Source organism: Triticum dicoccoides, chromosome 1A (genome assembly GCF_002162155.2).
Source record: "Triticum dicoccoides isolate Atlit2015 ecotype Zavitan chromosome 1A, WEW_v2.0, whole genome shotgun sequence".
In the NCBI taxonomy this organism is placed as follows: Eukaryota; Viridiplantae; Streptophyta; class Magnoliopsida; order Poales; family Poaceae; genus Triticum; species Triticum dicoccoides.
Genome location: NC_041380.1, coordinates 270636116 through 270652784, shown reverse-complemented (window position 1 = coordinate 270652784; position 16669 = coordinate 270636116). Strand labels below are relative to the sequence as shown.

Sequence of the window (16669 nt, the reverse complement as noted above, 5' to 3'; positions counted from 1 at the left end):
GCACGTGACAAATGATTCGTAATCAAGAGACTTCAAAAGTCCAGCTGCATAGACTTCTTCATGCGTTTGACACCTATGTGACCAAGGCGGCAGTGCCACAAGTAAGTGGGACTATCATTATCAACCTTACATTGTTTGGTATTCACACTATGAATATGTGTAACATTACGCTCGAGATTCATTAAGAATAAACCATTCACTAGCGGAGCATGACCATAAAACATATCTCTCATATAAATAGAACAACCATTATTCTCGGATTTAAATGAGTAGCCATCTCAAATTAAACGAGATCCTGATACAATGTTCATGCTCAAAGCTGGCACTAAATAACAATTATTGAGGTTTAAAACTAATCCCGTAGGTAAATGTAGAGGCAGCGTGCCGACGGCGATCACATCGACCTTGGAACCATTCCCGACGCGCATCGTCACCTCGTCCTTCGCCAGTCTCCGCTTATTCCACAGCTCCTGCTTTGAGTTATAAATGTGAGCAACCGCACTGGTATCAAATACACAGGAGCTACTACGAGTACTGGTAAGGTACACATCAATTACATGTATATCACATATACCTTTAGTGTTGCCGGCCTTCTTGTCCGCTAAGTATTTGGGGCAGTTCCGCTTCCAGTGACCACTTCCCTTGCAATAAAAACACTCAGTCTCAGGCTTGGGTCCATTCTTTGAATTCTTCCCGGCAGCTTGCTTACCGGGCGCGGCAACTCCCTTGTCGTCCTTCTTGAAGTTCTTTTTACCCTTGCCTTTCTTGAACTTAGTGGTTTTATTCACCATCAACACTTGATGTTCCTTTTTGATTTCCACCTCCGCTGATTTCAGCATTGAATATACCCCATGAATGGTATTTTCCATCCCCTGCATATTGAAGTTCATCACAAAGCTCTTGTAGCTCGGTGGAAGCGACTGAAGGATTCTGTCAATGACCGCGTCATCCGGGAGATTAACTCCCAGCTGAGTCAAGCGGTTATGCAACCCAGACATTTTGAGTATGTGCTCACTGATAGAACTATTTTCCTCCATCTTACAACTGAAGAACTTGTCGGAGACTTCATATCTCTCCACTCGGGCATGATCTTGGAAAACCATTTTCAGCTCTTCGAACATCTCATATGCTGCGTGTCGCTCAAAACGCTTTTGGAGCCCTGGTTCTAAGCTGTAAAGCATGCCGCACTGAAGAGGGAGTAATCATCAGCACGTGACTGCCAAGCGTTCATAACGTCTTGGTTCTCTGGGATGGGTGCGTCACCTAGCGGTGCTTCTAGGACATAATCTTTCTTGGCAGCTATAAGGATGATCCTCAGGTTTCGGACCCAGTCCGTATAGTTGTTGCCATCATCTTTCAGCTTGGTTTTCTCTAGGAATGCATTGAAGTTGAGGGCAACATTAGCGTGGGCCATTTGATCTACAAGACATAGTGTAAAGATTTTTAGACTAAGTTCATGATAATTAAGTTCATCTAATCAAATTATTCAATGAACTCCCGCTCAGATAGACATCCCTCTAGTCATCGAAATGTAACATGATCCGAGTTAACTAGGTCGTGTCTGATCATCACGTGAGACGGACTAGTCAACATCGGTGAACATCTTCATGTTGATCGTATCTTCTATACGACTCATGCTCGACCTTTCGGTTTTTCGTGTTCCGAGGCCATGTCTGTATATGCTAGGCTCGTCAAGTCAACCTAAGTGTATTGCGTGTGTAAATCTGGCTTACACCCGTTGTATTCGAACGTTAGAATCTATCACACCCGATCATCACGTGGTGCTTCGAAACAACGAACCTTCGCAACGGTGCACAGTTAGGGGGAACACTTTCTTGAAATTATTACGAGGGATCATCTTATTTAAGCTACCGTCGTTCTAAGCAAATAAGATGTAAAACATGATAAACATCACATGCAATCAAATAGTGACATGATATGGCCAATATCATTTGCTCCTTTTGATCTCCATCTTCATGGCTTCATGATCATCGTTGTCACCGGCATGACACCATGATCTCCATCATCGTGTCTTCTTGAAGTTGTCTCGTCATCCATTACTTCTACTACTATGGCTAACGCTTTAGCAATAAAATAAAGTAATTACATGACGTTTATATTGACACGCAGGTCATAAATAAATTAAGACAACTCCTATGGCTCCTGCCGGTTGTCATACTCATCGACATGCAAGTCGTGATTCCTATTACAAGAACATGATCAATCTCATACATCACATATATCATTCATCACATCCTTTTGGCCATATCACATCACACGGCACATGCTGCAAAAACAAGTTAGACGTCCTCTAATTGTTGTTGCAAGTTTTTACATGGCTGCTATAGGTTTCTAGCAAGAACGTTTCTTACCTACGCCAAAACCACAATGTGATATGCCAATTTCTATTTACCCTTCATAAGTACCCTTTTCATCAAATCCGATCCGACTAAAGTGGGAGAGACAGACACCCGCTAGCCACCTTATGCAACTAGTGCATGTCAATTGGTGGAACCAGTCTCACGTAAGCGTACGTGTAAGGTCGGTCCGGGCCGCTTCATCCCATGATGCCGCCGAATCAAGATAAGACTAGTAACGGCAAGCAAATCGATAATATCCACGCCCACAACTGCTTTGTGTTCTACTCGTGCATAGAAACTACGCATAGACCTAGCTCTGATACCATTGTTGGAGAATGTAGCAGAATTTTAAAATTTTCTATGCATCACCAAGATCAATCTATGGAGTCATCTAGCAACGAGGGAGAGAAGAGTGCATCTACATACCCTTGTAGATCGCGCGCGGAAGCGTTCAAGAGAACGGGTTGATGGAGTCGTACTCGTCGTGATCCAAATCACCGATGACCTAGCGTCGAACGGACGGCACCTCCGCGTTCAACACACGTACGGTTGGAAAGACATCTCCTTCAACTTGATCCAGCAAGGGGGAAGGAGAGGTTGATGAAGATCCAGCAGCACGACGGCGTGGTGGTGGAAGCAACGGTGATCTCAGCAGGGCTTCGACAAGCTCAGGGAGAGGGAGGAGTGTCACGGGAGGGAGAGGGAGAGGCCAGGGGCTAAGGTGCGGCTGCCCTCCCTCCCCCCCACTATATATAGGACCCCTGGGGGGGCGCCGGCCCTAGGAGATTGAATCTCCAAGGGGGGCGGCGGCCAAGGGGGTGGAGTGCCCCCCAAGCCAAGTGGGGCGCCCCCCACCCCTAGGGTTTCCAACCCTAGGCGGAGGGGGAGGCCCAAGGGGGGTGCACCAGCCCACTAGGGGCTGGTTCCCCTCCCACTTTAGCCCATGGGGCCCCCTAGGATAGGTGGCCCCACCCGGTGGCCCCACCCGGTGGACCCCCGGGACACTTCCGGTGGTTCCGGTACAATACCGATTATCCCCGAAACTTTCCCGATGGCCGAAACTTGACTTCCTATATATAAATCTTCACCTCTGGACCATTCCGGAACTCCTCGTGACGTCCGGGATCTCATCCGGGACTCCGAACAACTTTCGGGTTACCGTATGCTAATATCTCAACAACCCTAGTGTCACCGAACCTTAAGTGTGTAGACCCTACGGGTTCGGAAGACACGCAGACATGACCGAGACGACTCTCCGATCAATAACCAATAGCGGGATCTGGATACCTAGGTTGGCTCCCACATTCTCCTCGATGATCTCATCGGATGAACCACGATGTTGAGGATTCAATCAATCTCGTATACAGTTCCCTTTGTCAATCGATACGTTACTTTCCCGAGACTCGATCGTCGGTATCCCAATACCTCGTTCAATCTCGTTACTGGCAAGTCACTTTACTCGTACCGTAATGCATGATCCCGTGATCAACCACTTGGTCACATTGAGCTCATTATGATGATGCATTACCGAGTGGGCCCAGAGATACCTCTCTGTCATACGGAGTGACAAATCCCAGTCTCGATTCGTGCCAACCCAATAGACACTTTCGAAGATACCTGTAGTGTACCTTTATAGTCACCCGGTTACGTTGTGACGTTTGGCACACCCAAAGCACTCCTACGGTATCCGGAGTTGCACAATCTCATGGTCTAAGGAAATGATACTTGACATTCGGAAAAGATATAGCAAACAAACTACACGATCTTAGAGCTATGCTTAGGATTGGGTCTTGTCCATCACATCATTCTCCTAATGATGTGATCCCGTTATCAATGACATCCAATGTCCATAGTCAGGAAACCATGACTATCTTTTGATCAACGAGCTAGTCAACTAGAGGCTCACTAGGGACGTGTTGTGGTCTATGTATTCACACATGTATTACGATTTCCGGATAACACAATTATAGCATGAACAATAGACAATTATCATGAACAAAGAAATATAATAATAACCATTTTATTATTGCCTCTAGGGCATATTTCCAACATAAATTTACTGCGGGTGATGGAAACGATGTTTGATTTTGGGAAGACTGGTGGATAGGATCCACAACTTTGAAAAGAAGTTTCCCTAGATTATACAATATTTGTTTTGATAAAAACAAAACTGTTAGATAAGTCATACGGAAAGGAATTGACACGATTCATTTTAGAAGAACCCTGACTGGTGACTCCCTTGAATTGTGGGAACACATAAAAGGGGGGTGTGCTTCCTTTACCTTAAATGACAGAAAAGATGACATTAAATGGACCCTTACAGAAAATAGGATTTACTCTGTTAAATCCTTCTACAGACATCTAATTGAGAATGGGATCAAAGTTCCACATTTCTTCATGTGGAAAATTAAAATGCCGCCTAGGATTAAAGTGTTTATGTGGCTGGCTCTTAGGAAAAGCATTCTCACAAAAGATAACCTACTACGCAGAGGGTGGAAAGGGGACAAAAAATGTCCCTTCTGTGGACATGATGAAACTATTGATCATCTTTTCCTCACCTCCTCAGTAGCTCGCCTACCGTGGAACGTTTTGTAATGTGCTTTCAACTTGGGAGACATTCCTGGAAACCTAGATTCTGCGATGAGATTTTGGGGTTAAAAATTTGGGAGGGCGGAAAGAGGTATAGTGATGGTAGGGATTTCTGACATTTGTTGGACCCTTTGGAGATTATGTAATGGACTGATTTTTGAAAATAACAACGCGGATGACCCTTGTATTCCAGTGAATCTTTTTTTGAAATGGCTTCATGATTGGAATATTTTGCAGAAAACCCGCAAGAAGTGAGCTGGTGGCGGATGGAGTGAAGCAGGTTGGAAGAGTTGCAGAAGAGGTGTTCAAGGCGGCGCATGGTTGGCGTCTGGGAGCGAGAAGAATCACAGCGGATAAAGATTGGTTGGAGTTCTGCTCTCTGGAAGGCCGACTTCCTCTTGGACAAACCTACGTTGCGTTGTTTTCTCTGCCATTTCTCTACGGCCCCGCTTTAGCTCAATGTTATGATGTAATACAAAGATGAAGGAACTACGTCTTTGCTGTTGATACTCTGTTATACTTGTTTGCTGGTGCTGGATCAATATATGAGCTCAGGCTTCAGATCTTGGATGCTAGAGAGAAAGTTGTGAGGGAGGGAGGGATGGCTCCTTCTCTCTTCTCTCTGTAGTAGGTTGAGATGCGTAGTTAAGACTCGGTTTCCTATTTTGTTTTTGTAAGACTTGGTGATTTCTAGTAATGAAAATCGGAGAGGCGATCTCTCTTTTATAAAAAAGAAGATTTTATATTAGTTTACAGAGGGGGTATTTGATGTGGTGGTGTATGCCAAGTTGCGAACACAAAAATGTAACGACAGAAATGCAGAAACAGTGTCTTTCCATTCGAATATAATGTCCTGAACAAATTCTTACAACTTGAAACCCCCTGAATCAACACTTTATCTCGCTTGCAAAACTTGTACAAAATAAGCAAGTCAAATATGAACCGCCCCAAAAGTGCAATGCGTGCGAGCCATTGACAGCTAAGGTCAATCAGCACTGTACTCCACACGGCTTAAGGATGGGCCCCTTGGGCTTGGCAATGAAGGGGTCGATCCTGACCCACACAAGGGAGAAGATGGAGGCGAGCAGGACAGACCAGAGCACGACGATGGTGGGCGTCCGGTTCTGCCTCCCCATGAGCCCCTTGAGGAACGGGTAGAGGTGGACGATGACCCAGAAGGAGAAGAAGAGCTTCCCGAAGAGCGGGCCCCAGGACCCGTAGCCGTTGTTGACGGCGTCGGAGACGCCGGCGACGATGCCGACCATGTTGATGATGATGAGCGTGGTGGGTGGGATCAGCAGGGTCGTCCACTTGAAGAGGTAGAGGTCGCCGAAGGCGTCGGCCTCGTCGGCGCCCGCCTTGGAGGTGACGGTGAAGTTGGTGTCCACGCCGCCCAGCACCTTGAGGAAGCCCTGGAAGACGGCGAACAGATGCGCCGACACGCCGCCGATGACCCAGAACTGCTCGTTACGCCACCAGTCCTCGATGCTCACCCCGCTCCACCGCAGCTCCAGCACCCCCGTCGCGATGATGGACATGAACAGGGCGATGAACCAGATGCTCGCCAGGTTGTTGAGCTGCACAGCACCCACGCACGGTCACCTACCGATCACTTGCTTGCCAACGCAGGCAGACCAGCTTGGTTGAAAGAAGTGGTGAACGCTTACCGTGGGGATGATGAACTTGCCGGTGAGGAGGCAGACGGCGGGGATGGTGCAGTAGGCGATGAGGGGAATGGAGGTGAAGGGGTAGACGATGGTGTTGGTGTAGGCGAAGCGCTCGAGCCACTTGAGACGGCCGCCGTAGGCGTACCAGAGCGGGCAGTGGCGACTCATGAAGATCTCGACGGAACCCAGCGCCCACCGGAGCACCTGGTGAAGCCTGTCCGACAAGTTGATGGGCGCCGACCCCTTGAACGCTGGGCGCGTAGGCGTGCAGTAGACGGACTTCCACCCACGGCAGTGCATCTTGAACCCCGTCAGGATGTCCTCTGTCACTGACCCGTAGATCCACCCAATCTGCATAATTTTCAAGCCAGAAATCAAATCAAAATGGATTGTTAGTCAAAAATCACGAATGGGATGCTCCACGAATGGCAGAAGCTCATCCAAGCACCAGTGGTCTAGTGGTAGAATAGTACCCTGCCACGGTACAGACCCGGGTTCGATTCCCGGCTGGTGTATTTTTTTTTCTATCTGAAGAAATTTTACAGTAATAAGCAACTGAATGATTTACCTCTTTGCCCCACTCGGTCTTCTCCTCGTACCCGCAGCTGATGACGTGGATGGCCTCCTTGATGAGTCCGGCGGGGTCGGCGGCGGCGCCCTGCGGCAGCCCACCGTCCTCGACGAGCGTGGAGGCGATGAACACCGGCGACTGCCCGAACCTCTTCTGGAAGCTCTTCTGCGACATGAGCGAGGAGCGCTCCAGCTCGTCGTACCCCTCGATGCCCTCCTCGATCTCCTCCAGCTCGTACCCGCGCTGCTGCTTCCTGTACGACCCCTTCTTCGGCCCGCCGCCGAGCTTGTCCTTCTTGCCCCGCTTCTTGTAGAACCCGAGGAGCCCGCGGCGCGGCTCGTCGTCGCCGCCCTTCTTGTCCTTGTCCGACTTGCGGTGCTTCCCGCCGCCGAAGCAGCAGCAGCAGCAGCACCACGAGGGCCAGCAGTCGCACGTCATCTTGGGCCTCTTCTCCGGCCGCGGCGGGTCGTACCCGTACAGCGCCTGCCTGTTGAACACGCACCCCGTGCCCACGTACACCGGCCCCTGGATGCCGTCCAGCCCCTTCATGTTGATCTGCAACAACCACAACGCCACGCCACAGCATTCATCAGCTCAGGCCAACGCTTCGGAATGAAAGTGAAACAGAAGGTGTGAGAGGATGGGGGGCTTACGTCGAAGAAGACGACGTTGCGGTTGGCGTAGCGGTCGTGGAGGTCGATGCCGTCGAAGCGCTGGGGGAACTGGACGTAGCAGAGCTTCTTGCCGAGCTGCGGGTCCATGAGGAAGCACATGGCCTCGCGGACGGCCTTGCTGTTGTTCACGTAGTGGTCGCAGTCGAGGTTGAGGATGAAGGGCGCGTTGGTGAGCACCGCCGACACCCGCACCAGCGCGTTCATGGCGCCGGCCTTCTTGTGGTGGTTGTGCCCCGGCCGCTTCTCACGGGACACGTACACCAGCCGGGGCAGCTCGTGGCCCTCCACGTCCAGCGCGCCCTGGCTGCCCAGGTACACCTGGATCATGCCGGGGTGGTCCCTGGTGTTGTTCCCGGGCCACGGCGTGCCGTCCTGCATCACCCACCCTTCCTCGGGCTTCTTCTCGGCCTTGGCCACCAGGCCGTTGATCCGCACCTTGAACTCCTCGTACTCGCGCTTCATGGCGCGCCGCTCCTTGACGAACGTCGGCTGCACCTTGTCCTTGAGGTAGTCGATCTTCTGGGAGAAGTAGAACTCCGGGGCCCGGGGCTCGATGGCGAACTTCTTGCAGAAGGGCACCCAGCGGCGCGCGAACTCGGCCGTCTCGGAGAGGGTGTCGAAGCAGAGCATGGAGGCGCCGTCGTCGGAGACGTAGCAGCTGTTGCGGTCCACGGGGTAGTCCACGGCGAGGATGGAGAGCACGGTGTTGGCGGTGATGATGGGGGGCTCCTTGAGCGGGTCCACCGTACTGACGAAGAAGTCGATGGGGGACAGCCGGGACGGCTCGCCCTCGCGGTCGTACCGGAGGGCGAGGCGGTCCAGGTACGTCTCCCGGGTCACCGGCGACCACTTGGGCAGCTGGTCCAGGATCCAGGAGAGCGCGAACCAGAGCTCGCAGATGACGGACACCAGCCACAGCGGGATGGCGTCGTTGGCCGGCGTCATGATCCGGAAGCGGAGGAAGAAGCAGAGCACCACCAGGCGGAGCACGATGACGATGCGGTACGGGTTGATCTGGCTCGACGGCACCGGCAGCTTGCGCCACAGCGGCTGACGCGCCTCCGCCAGCCTTCCATTTCATTTAGGCGCGCAATGAGTACCACGTACAGTACGTACGTTGGTTAGCAAATTCGAACTGAATTTTGGCGAGGAAGGCGGGGCTTACAGCATGTACTCGTCGTCGTTCTTGTCGTCGTCGTCGTCGTCGCTGTTGTCGCGGTTGAGCTTGCCCCTCTTCTCCTGCTTGGTCTTCCACTTGTCGATCCTCTCCTTCCACTCCATGCTCCCCTCCATCTCCCGCTCCGCCTCAAGCTCCTTGCCAGCAACTGCAAAATCAACACGCACCACACGAACTCCTCTTCAGTTCTTCAGATCACTCTCATGCAGCAACAACACGAAAAAAAAAAAGAGGTGTTGTGTTGTGCACTGACCGCTTCCGCCGAAGGAGGACATCGCCGGGCCACCGGGGCGCCACTTCTGCGGCGGCTGCTCGCCGTTCTCCTGCAAGGCAAGCGTCGCGTCAGTTCACAAAGATGGTTTGCTTCGGTTGGATGTTTCAAAAATGGAAACATTGCACGCCGATCTCACCGAGTAGACGTCGAAGGGAACAGGCTCGTGAGGCTTCTTGGGGCTCTTGACCTGGAACTCGTCTTCTAAGTCGTCCATGTCGCCGTCCTCTTCGTCCCCCTCCACCCTCGGGCACCCTGCGACAGTAGATTCCGTCAAAATGTGCCCAGTTGTGATGAACCGTGGCATCTCTAACTGTCTGCTTCTGAACCAATGTGGGTGGGTACCTTTGTGGCGCTTGTAGCGGGTGTTGCACTGGGGGCAGCACTGCGTGCCGTCGCTGCGCTCGTACTCGTAGCAGGGCCGGCACACGGGGAACCCGCACTCGGCGCACGCCACGAAGGGGCTGCCGTCCTCCCGCGCCCCGACATCGTCGCCGCACGCGCGGCACACCTTGGCGGCCTTGGCCTTGGGCTCGCCGGTGTCCATGGCTGGTGCGCGACACTGCGACGGTGCCGCGCAAGGTGGCGGTGGCGGTGGCGGTGATGATGATCTGGTGGTGGAGGGGTGAGGTATCGGTGAAGGGACATGGAGGAGGAGGCTAGCAGGTGATATAGCTTGCTTGGGTGCGTGAGATGGCGCGGTAAGGTGGCAGGGCGGCGTCCGGCACCAACCGTGGGGTGGAGAGTCCGGGCTTGATTAGAGCACAAGCCAAGGCAAGGCGGAAAGATGCATGACAAGCACAGCGTGGATCGGTCGCTTGCGTAGCAAGGCCTGCGTCTGGTGTGTTCTTTCTTTGTTTAGGTGCGATGGAAAATGCCGCAGTGTTGTTGAAGCAAAAAGGACTTGTGTGATGGATGGAAAATGCGGAAAAGGAGAAGGAAATGCTGGACAGGAACGTGGTGCTGTGGGAACAAGGCCGTGGGTGAAGCAAGCGGTGAATTGAGACGTCCACGTAGGGGTGGTTCGCGGTGACCCATCTATCGGTGTTCCTTGTGCCAGGGTGAAGCCGTACGTGAGTGAGTGAGCTTCAAGTCAGTGCGTGTATAAATGGGGCATGCATGGTAGGAGAACCATGCTCGGGAGATGGAACTTGTGAGTGGTAACCAAGAACAAACTTCTTGTCCCATGGGCCGCCGAGCGTAGGAGCACACCGACGCAGTGTCCATCTATCTAGAGAGGGGAAGCAAGAACTAGTGCTCTTCCACTTGCTCGAACGTACTCCCTCCGTTTCAAAATAGATGATCCAACTATGATCCAACTTTGTACTAGCGTTGTATTAAAATTAGTACAAAGTTAAGTCATACGGAGGGAGTAAAAGGTATCGTTGGGCACAGATCAAAGGTAATGAAACATGTTTCGATCTAAGCAGGCGATATTGGTAGGAAAGTAGAGAGGAAGGGAACCACAAAACATTAGTCCCATCTATTAAGAACCACAAAACTCATCTTTTTTTCCATGCAAGCTTTTCAAAGCCCACAAAAGTGGACTAAACAGCCAATACCAAGTCTTGCACAAAGGCAAACATATACTTAAAACAGTGATGATGCATCCCACTTCCCACACGAGATGGAGTTCCTCCTCTGGGTTGTTGTAATCAAGGGATATTGCGAGGAAAAATGAGTGCATACAACATCTCTGTATACCACAAGCTATCAGAGAGCAAAACGACATAATAATAGATTGGAAAATTGCCTCAAACAACATTAGCTGAGGCGGTTCGAATCTCGGTCAAACACTACAAGGCCACTTTCTGAGCTGCGGTCTTCATCATGCGTGCAGCCTTACACGGTGTATCGTCCACCTCTGCTTGGTTTCTGACTTCTCGAGTCATCCTGCATTTGAGTCACACCAAAACAGAGTCAGCAGCCGACATAGAATGTTTCTTATCTATGAGTGCCTATAGTGCACAATTTTGGGCAACAAAAACAGAGGCATACGTGGAAGCTGTAGACCATCTTATCATTGTAGTCAATAACCTCCTTCCATTTCTTGCCAATGTCCACCTGTAGTATGACGAAAGAAGGGGTGAACACATTACAACCATCTCAACATGATTAAACAGCAACATATAAGTTGCAGTCTGGGGCTTGGTGTTATTCATGGCAAATGGCCCAAACTGTATAAATGGAAGGGTGACCCAATATTACTATCTATATATGCATGCATTGGAAAGAAAGAGAATCTCTAAAGCTTGGTCTAGTTATATTGTACTCCCTGTCTCAAAATGTAAGGCGTTTTTTGATACTATAATAGTGTCAAAAAACATCTTACATTTTGAGACAGAGGGACTACAAAACAGATGGAAAATGCCCACATGGCAACGTCCTTCAATAAACGCACAAGTAAAAAATAGGGATTTGTAAAACTGATGCTAAATACGAAACAAATTTATTAAGTACATTAGTTAACACCAAATGTTTCCTTTAGTTCTTTTCCTACTGAAAAAAAAAACTTAAGAGCATCTTCTTCCAATTCTCATACATATATGAATAGAGGATGCATGTTCACGTTATACATACATTCTATAGTCTACAGTGTTTCAATGTACAGTAACTACTTCTAAACACATTGCATGACAGAGACACAGGTAACATCAGTGCAGCACCACAAAGACTAGCCTTGTCAACACAATTGACTGGTACCATCCCTGCAGGCTGCAGCTAAACAGCATTGAGTAGAATAATATAGTTCCTTTTTTCCTTCGCAAATAAATTGTTTTCACTTCAAGAGATATGGAGAGGGGCCTCTTGTCAATTGAATAGAAGGCTTTTTCTGCTTCATGGACCAGTAAAGTTGGTTGTCCAATCGATACTTTGCTTTGCCATGTAGTGGGTTATTTAGAATTTGTAATTAAATGCATCAGAGCTGTGGTCTGTAGAGTGCTCGTTTGTTCAAAAATTTCCCTAAAATAATCCACAAAACTAGATGCATGTTGATTGTGGACTCTAGAAGAGGCGAGGAAGCACTGGGCTACTATCCCAGTCAACATTTCAACCAATACATTAAAATGTACAAAAAAATACAACCATCAGTGAGGCTGATTTGCAAAATGTTTTTGTTCCCAAAACAAACCTGAACAGCTTCGTTACTGGCAGTCTTAGTCCATAATGAAAGCTTATCCTGTCTCTGGCGAACACTAGCGACAACACCACAAATTTCCTGGCTCTCATCGAACTGCTCTCCAATCAGAGCCATACACTGCATGTTTACAAAGTTAGTCAAAAGGATTCCGCTGGTAGGAACTTTGGAACCCAGATAAAGAGTGAGATGCTATGGTAGATCTAAGCACCTCAGAAAAATAAAATATTAATATTACAGAAATTTACCGTTTCAAGCCACATGGTATCAAGATTGGCCTTCCTGCTAGATATCACAGTCCATTTGCCCCCATTTGCACACTCTGGATCTTCCCACTTTGGTTCTACCCCAGCCTTGAATAAATGAAAATCAGCACTTCCTACCAGCTTACTCGGACGGAAAATCTGATCATACAAGCTGCCGAAGAAACTAGGAAGGCGTAAGTTAAAAAAGGAATTTTAGAATATAGAAACATATAGCATAATCATAGTCAAACTGCCCAAGAGAAAATAGGAAGAAATGCCGCAGTAGAAGTTTAGCATAACAGAAAACAGAATTTTGATTTCACTTTCCTGCACAACATATCACGTGCATTTGATACTGCTACTCCTCAAATATGATTATACATTACTGGTCTTATGGTCATGTTTGTATCTGAAAATATATGCTGCGATGGTTTGGTCCATAAACAAACCAAAATGTGTTTTGTACTGTAAGACTATTATTGCTATTTAGTAATATAGGGTTTTCCCTTATTCCCATAAAGGAAGCACCAACGAGTAAATGGTGCCTAAAGGAACGAATTAAGAAACAAAAAAGAAACAATGAAATGGCGGAGAGCCGGAGACTGAGCTCAAGCAATGGTGCCCAACTATCAGAAAAAATCTAGGAATCTTTATCCATATTGAATTAAAAACAGCAAAGGTTTGTTTATCACAACATACAAATAATGACACGTGCAAACTTGATATAAACAACACCGAAATCTCGTGTACATATGTTGAGAATTCTTATTTGCCAAACAGAACCATATCATTCTTACTCATAGGAAGATTTTCCTTCCACAACACTCAGGAGGAAGTTGGAGAAGAAACTATAGATAAAACTAGTCATGCTCAAGCAGGAATATACGAATAGAAGTACCTAAGTTGATTTAAATTGAAACTACGTAGAAAAAATTCAACGTGTATATAAAATGTTAAAAGTCAATGGGACTGTTGATAGCAACGAAATAATCCTTTATCAGCTAGAGTACCAAATAGTATCATACATGCATCATTCCAGCATACAACAAAGTTCTAACCAATGCTAAAAACGCCCCCACAGGACCCTCCCTAGATATGAGAGCTAGGCATACAACAAAACAACACTGTCCAAAAGCAATCCGACCTCTACCCACAGCAGTAACAACATCTGAAATCATAAAATCAGCAGATATCTCCAGAATAACCTAACAAATTATACTTTTCGGATTTGTTGGCGCAAGGGGGCATATCACTCGATATCGTCGGCTAAAAATCCCCATCACATAACCGCTAAGGATAGGAACCAGCAGAGCATGTAGATGACTAGATCAGATCTGAGCGGATCGGGTGAGGAAGCGCGAGAGGAGCGCGCGCACGTACCACCAGAACTCTTCGACGGTGTCGAAGGTGTAGCCCTTTTTGAGCGAGGTGCCCCAGGCGGCGCCGGGCTTGGGCTTGGTCTGGATGTCGTACCAGAAGGTCCACTGCCGCTGCAGCTTGTGCGGCCCCTTCGCCTCGGCCGCACCGGCGTCGCTCTCGGCCGCGACCTCCGGGGTCTCTGTCGCCGCCACCGGGAGCGCAGCTTCGACCTCTGCCATGTCGCGCCGCCGCCTTTGCTTTCCGAGGGTTTTGGGATGGGGAGGATGAGCCGCAGCGAGAGAGAGAGAGAGAGAGAGAGGAGCAGCCGCCGAAGGGAAAGGAAGGGGGCAGAGGGGTGGTATGAGCCGTGTGGGTCTTACCTGGGCTTCTTACCCAGTTTGTGTCTGATCTTTTGTGGGCTGAACAAGTGTAACGAAATTGGCCCTTTGTCCACCGGTTTTAGCGGTCTCTTTAGTTGTGAAGCGAGATAGAAATACCGTTCTCTGAAAAAAAAACATACAAGTAAAACTGTCGTCAAAACATTCACAAATGCCAACCCTCCCAACGAACGTTCACCAGCTAAGAGGGTTCTTTAGACATCGTTTATAGAAGATAAAAGAAAATAAAATAAAGAAAAATGAGAGAAAAGGAAAAGGAAATGACAGAAGAATACAAATCGGAAAAACAAAAATTGGAAAAATGATCAATCTCATTTATGCTTGAGTATTTGAGTGGTCTTATTTTGCTATATGTGCTTCTTTTGTTGTTGTTGATCTCGTTGAATATGTCTTGAGTGTCTCACATCCTTGCCACAACACAAGCTGCATTGCATTGGAATGTTGCTCATGTGTGTGAAGGCAGGCAAACTGTCTGTGCCCTTTCAAGTGGGTTGTCCAGCTATGTGATCTCAACCTCAAAACAACTATACAAGTCACCCTACACTCATTCCAAACATTTAGGACATGAGCAAGAACTCTTCTCGCGCTCTTTGAACCATAATTCTTCGATTCCTCGATAGACTTGTGAGAGATTTGAGAGATGGTCTAACCCTATTCGAGATCGTTCTTATTCTCTCTTTTGACCAACCGCTTTCTTGATTTGAGAAGTTTCAAGCTTTCCCCTTCAATCTTGTCACTCTTGAGGGGTCGAAACTCCTAGAGAACAGGAGTCACCGGTGAAGAATCAAATTATGATTTACAACGTTGTTTATAAAGGTTTGGAGGATGTCTCAAAGTCTACCATGAGTAGTTGGGCTTCGCCTTTGTGGGGAAGATTCAAGGAGAGAAGGTGAACCATGTTGGTGTCAAGAAAACATGTGGTCTCACACCTCTCCAAACAGTATTTAGCTTCCTTCAATGGAAGTGAACATTGAGATATATCTTGGTCTACGCGTGCTTTCGCTTTTCTATTCTAAGTTCAATTACTTTACTTTTGTCCCTTACCTTGCAAGTGTCAAGAAACTTTGGTGGTGTCACATATTTCCAAACGATGATTACCACCTCTCAAGGAGAAAGAACATCGGGATATATCTTAGTTTCCATGTGCTTCTAGTTTATTCTATTCTGAGCTCACATGCTTTCGGTTAATTATATTCCATGCGCAATTGAGTTTTACTTTGGTCCCTTCACATTGCAAGCCGCTCATATATATATTGTGCTTGTCATTTTTTTTGACAACTAAAGTTCCCTCTTTATTCATTGGTGATAACACTTACATCTTTAAGTATAAGAGGAAGAAGCTCATTAGGAGCCATTTCAATCCACTCACTGCAGAATTTAGATCTAGCTACACTAGCTAATTCATGAGCAACAGTGTTTGCTTCTCTAGGACAGAATTCAAACCGAATTGAACTAAACTCACATGCCAAGTGGTAACAATCATCAATGATGACTGCTGCATTGCCCACATACTCACCGTCCTTGGTCATAATCTCCATTAGTTCTAGGCTTGCCATAGTTATATTTAGGCATCATATATTTCACATAGTCTAAACTTGTATGAAAAAGAGCTAACATTCGTAGATAGATATTCATTTTCCATGCAAACCCGCTTACATCACTTAGTATATTAACATATGAGAGGCAATGATCCTAACCTATTGCTTGACCTCCGTTCCAAAATAGATGACCAATTTTATACTAACTTTATACTAAAGTTAGTATAAAGTTGAGTCAAGTATTTTAAAACGGAGGGAGTATAAACATAGTATACAAACATAGATGCACATGCATACAAGCACGCACACTTGCCCCTTGAACAGACATACGCACACCTTACCCTTGTGCATCTCCGAGAGACCGAACTAGCAAATCTGCCTTTTGTTCCGTCGTCATTTTTCTGTGATCTTTCTTAAACGCCTGCCTTGCAAAATTCGAACTAGAACCTGCAAACTTTCAAAACAGACTGAAACTTACAACTCCAAGAGTAAACTCGTGAAATTTAAATAAAAGTTCCGATGACACACAAAGCTACTATTGGTCAAATTAGAACTTGACAGAGACACTGAGTCGCGGTTTGACACACATTTGTATCAAATAACAGCCAATTTTAACAGAAATTAGATGGCAGATATGATATTTGCACAAATTCAAACTGCCCGGAAATGAACAAGGACCAA

The 16669-nt window shown here is 47.7% G+C and overlaps 2 protein-coding genes and 1 non-coding gene across 4 annotated transcripts; 1 reads left to right on the top strand and 2 right to left on the bottom strand.

Annotated features, from left to right (window-relative positions):
- Window positions 1-5766: 5766 nt before the first annotated feature.
- LOC119268508 (cellulose synthase A catalytic subunit 7 [UDP-forming]) lies at window positions 5767-9956 on the bottom strand. Of its 2 annotated transcripts, XM_037550175.1 has the most exons (8): window positions 9655-9956; window positions 9449-9564; window positions 9292-9361; window positions 9027-9186; window positions 7841-8930; window positions 7185-7742; window positions 6617-6967; window positions 5767-6526 (listed from the first exon to the last, which is right to left on the bottom strand). In XM_037550175.1, exons 1-8 carry the CDS (start codon window positions 9854-9856, stop codon window positions 5939-5941), a joined length of 3135 nt encoding a protein of 1044 aa, XP_037406072.1. In that variant the 5' UTR covers window positions 9857-9956; the 3' UTR covers window positions 5767-5938. The 2 variants fall into 2 exon arrangements, with proteins under 2 accessions (XP_037406072.1, XP_037406064.1); XM_037550167.1 differs by having other exon boundaries at window positions 9449-9956.
- On the top strand, window positions 7061-7131 carry TRNAG-GCC. Its single transcript has one exon. It is a non-coding gene; the product is annotated as a tRNA-Gly (tRNA).
- An 839-nt stretch (window positions 9957-10795) lies between the features above and the next one.
- On the bottom strand, window positions 10796-14414 carry LOC119268498 (eukaryotic translation initiation factor-like). Its single transcript, XM_037550156.1, has 5 exons — window positions 14074-14414; window positions 12697-12865; window positions 12443-12568; window positions 11308-11373; window positions 10796-11202 (listed from the first exon to the last, which is right to left on the bottom strand). Exons 1-5 carry the CDS (start codon window positions 14289-14291, stop codon window positions 11152-11154), a joined length of 630 nt encoding a protein of 209 aa, XP_037406053.1. The 5' UTR covers window positions 14292-14414; the 3' UTR covers window positions 10796-11151.
- Window positions 14415-16669: the final 2255 nt, after the last annotated feature.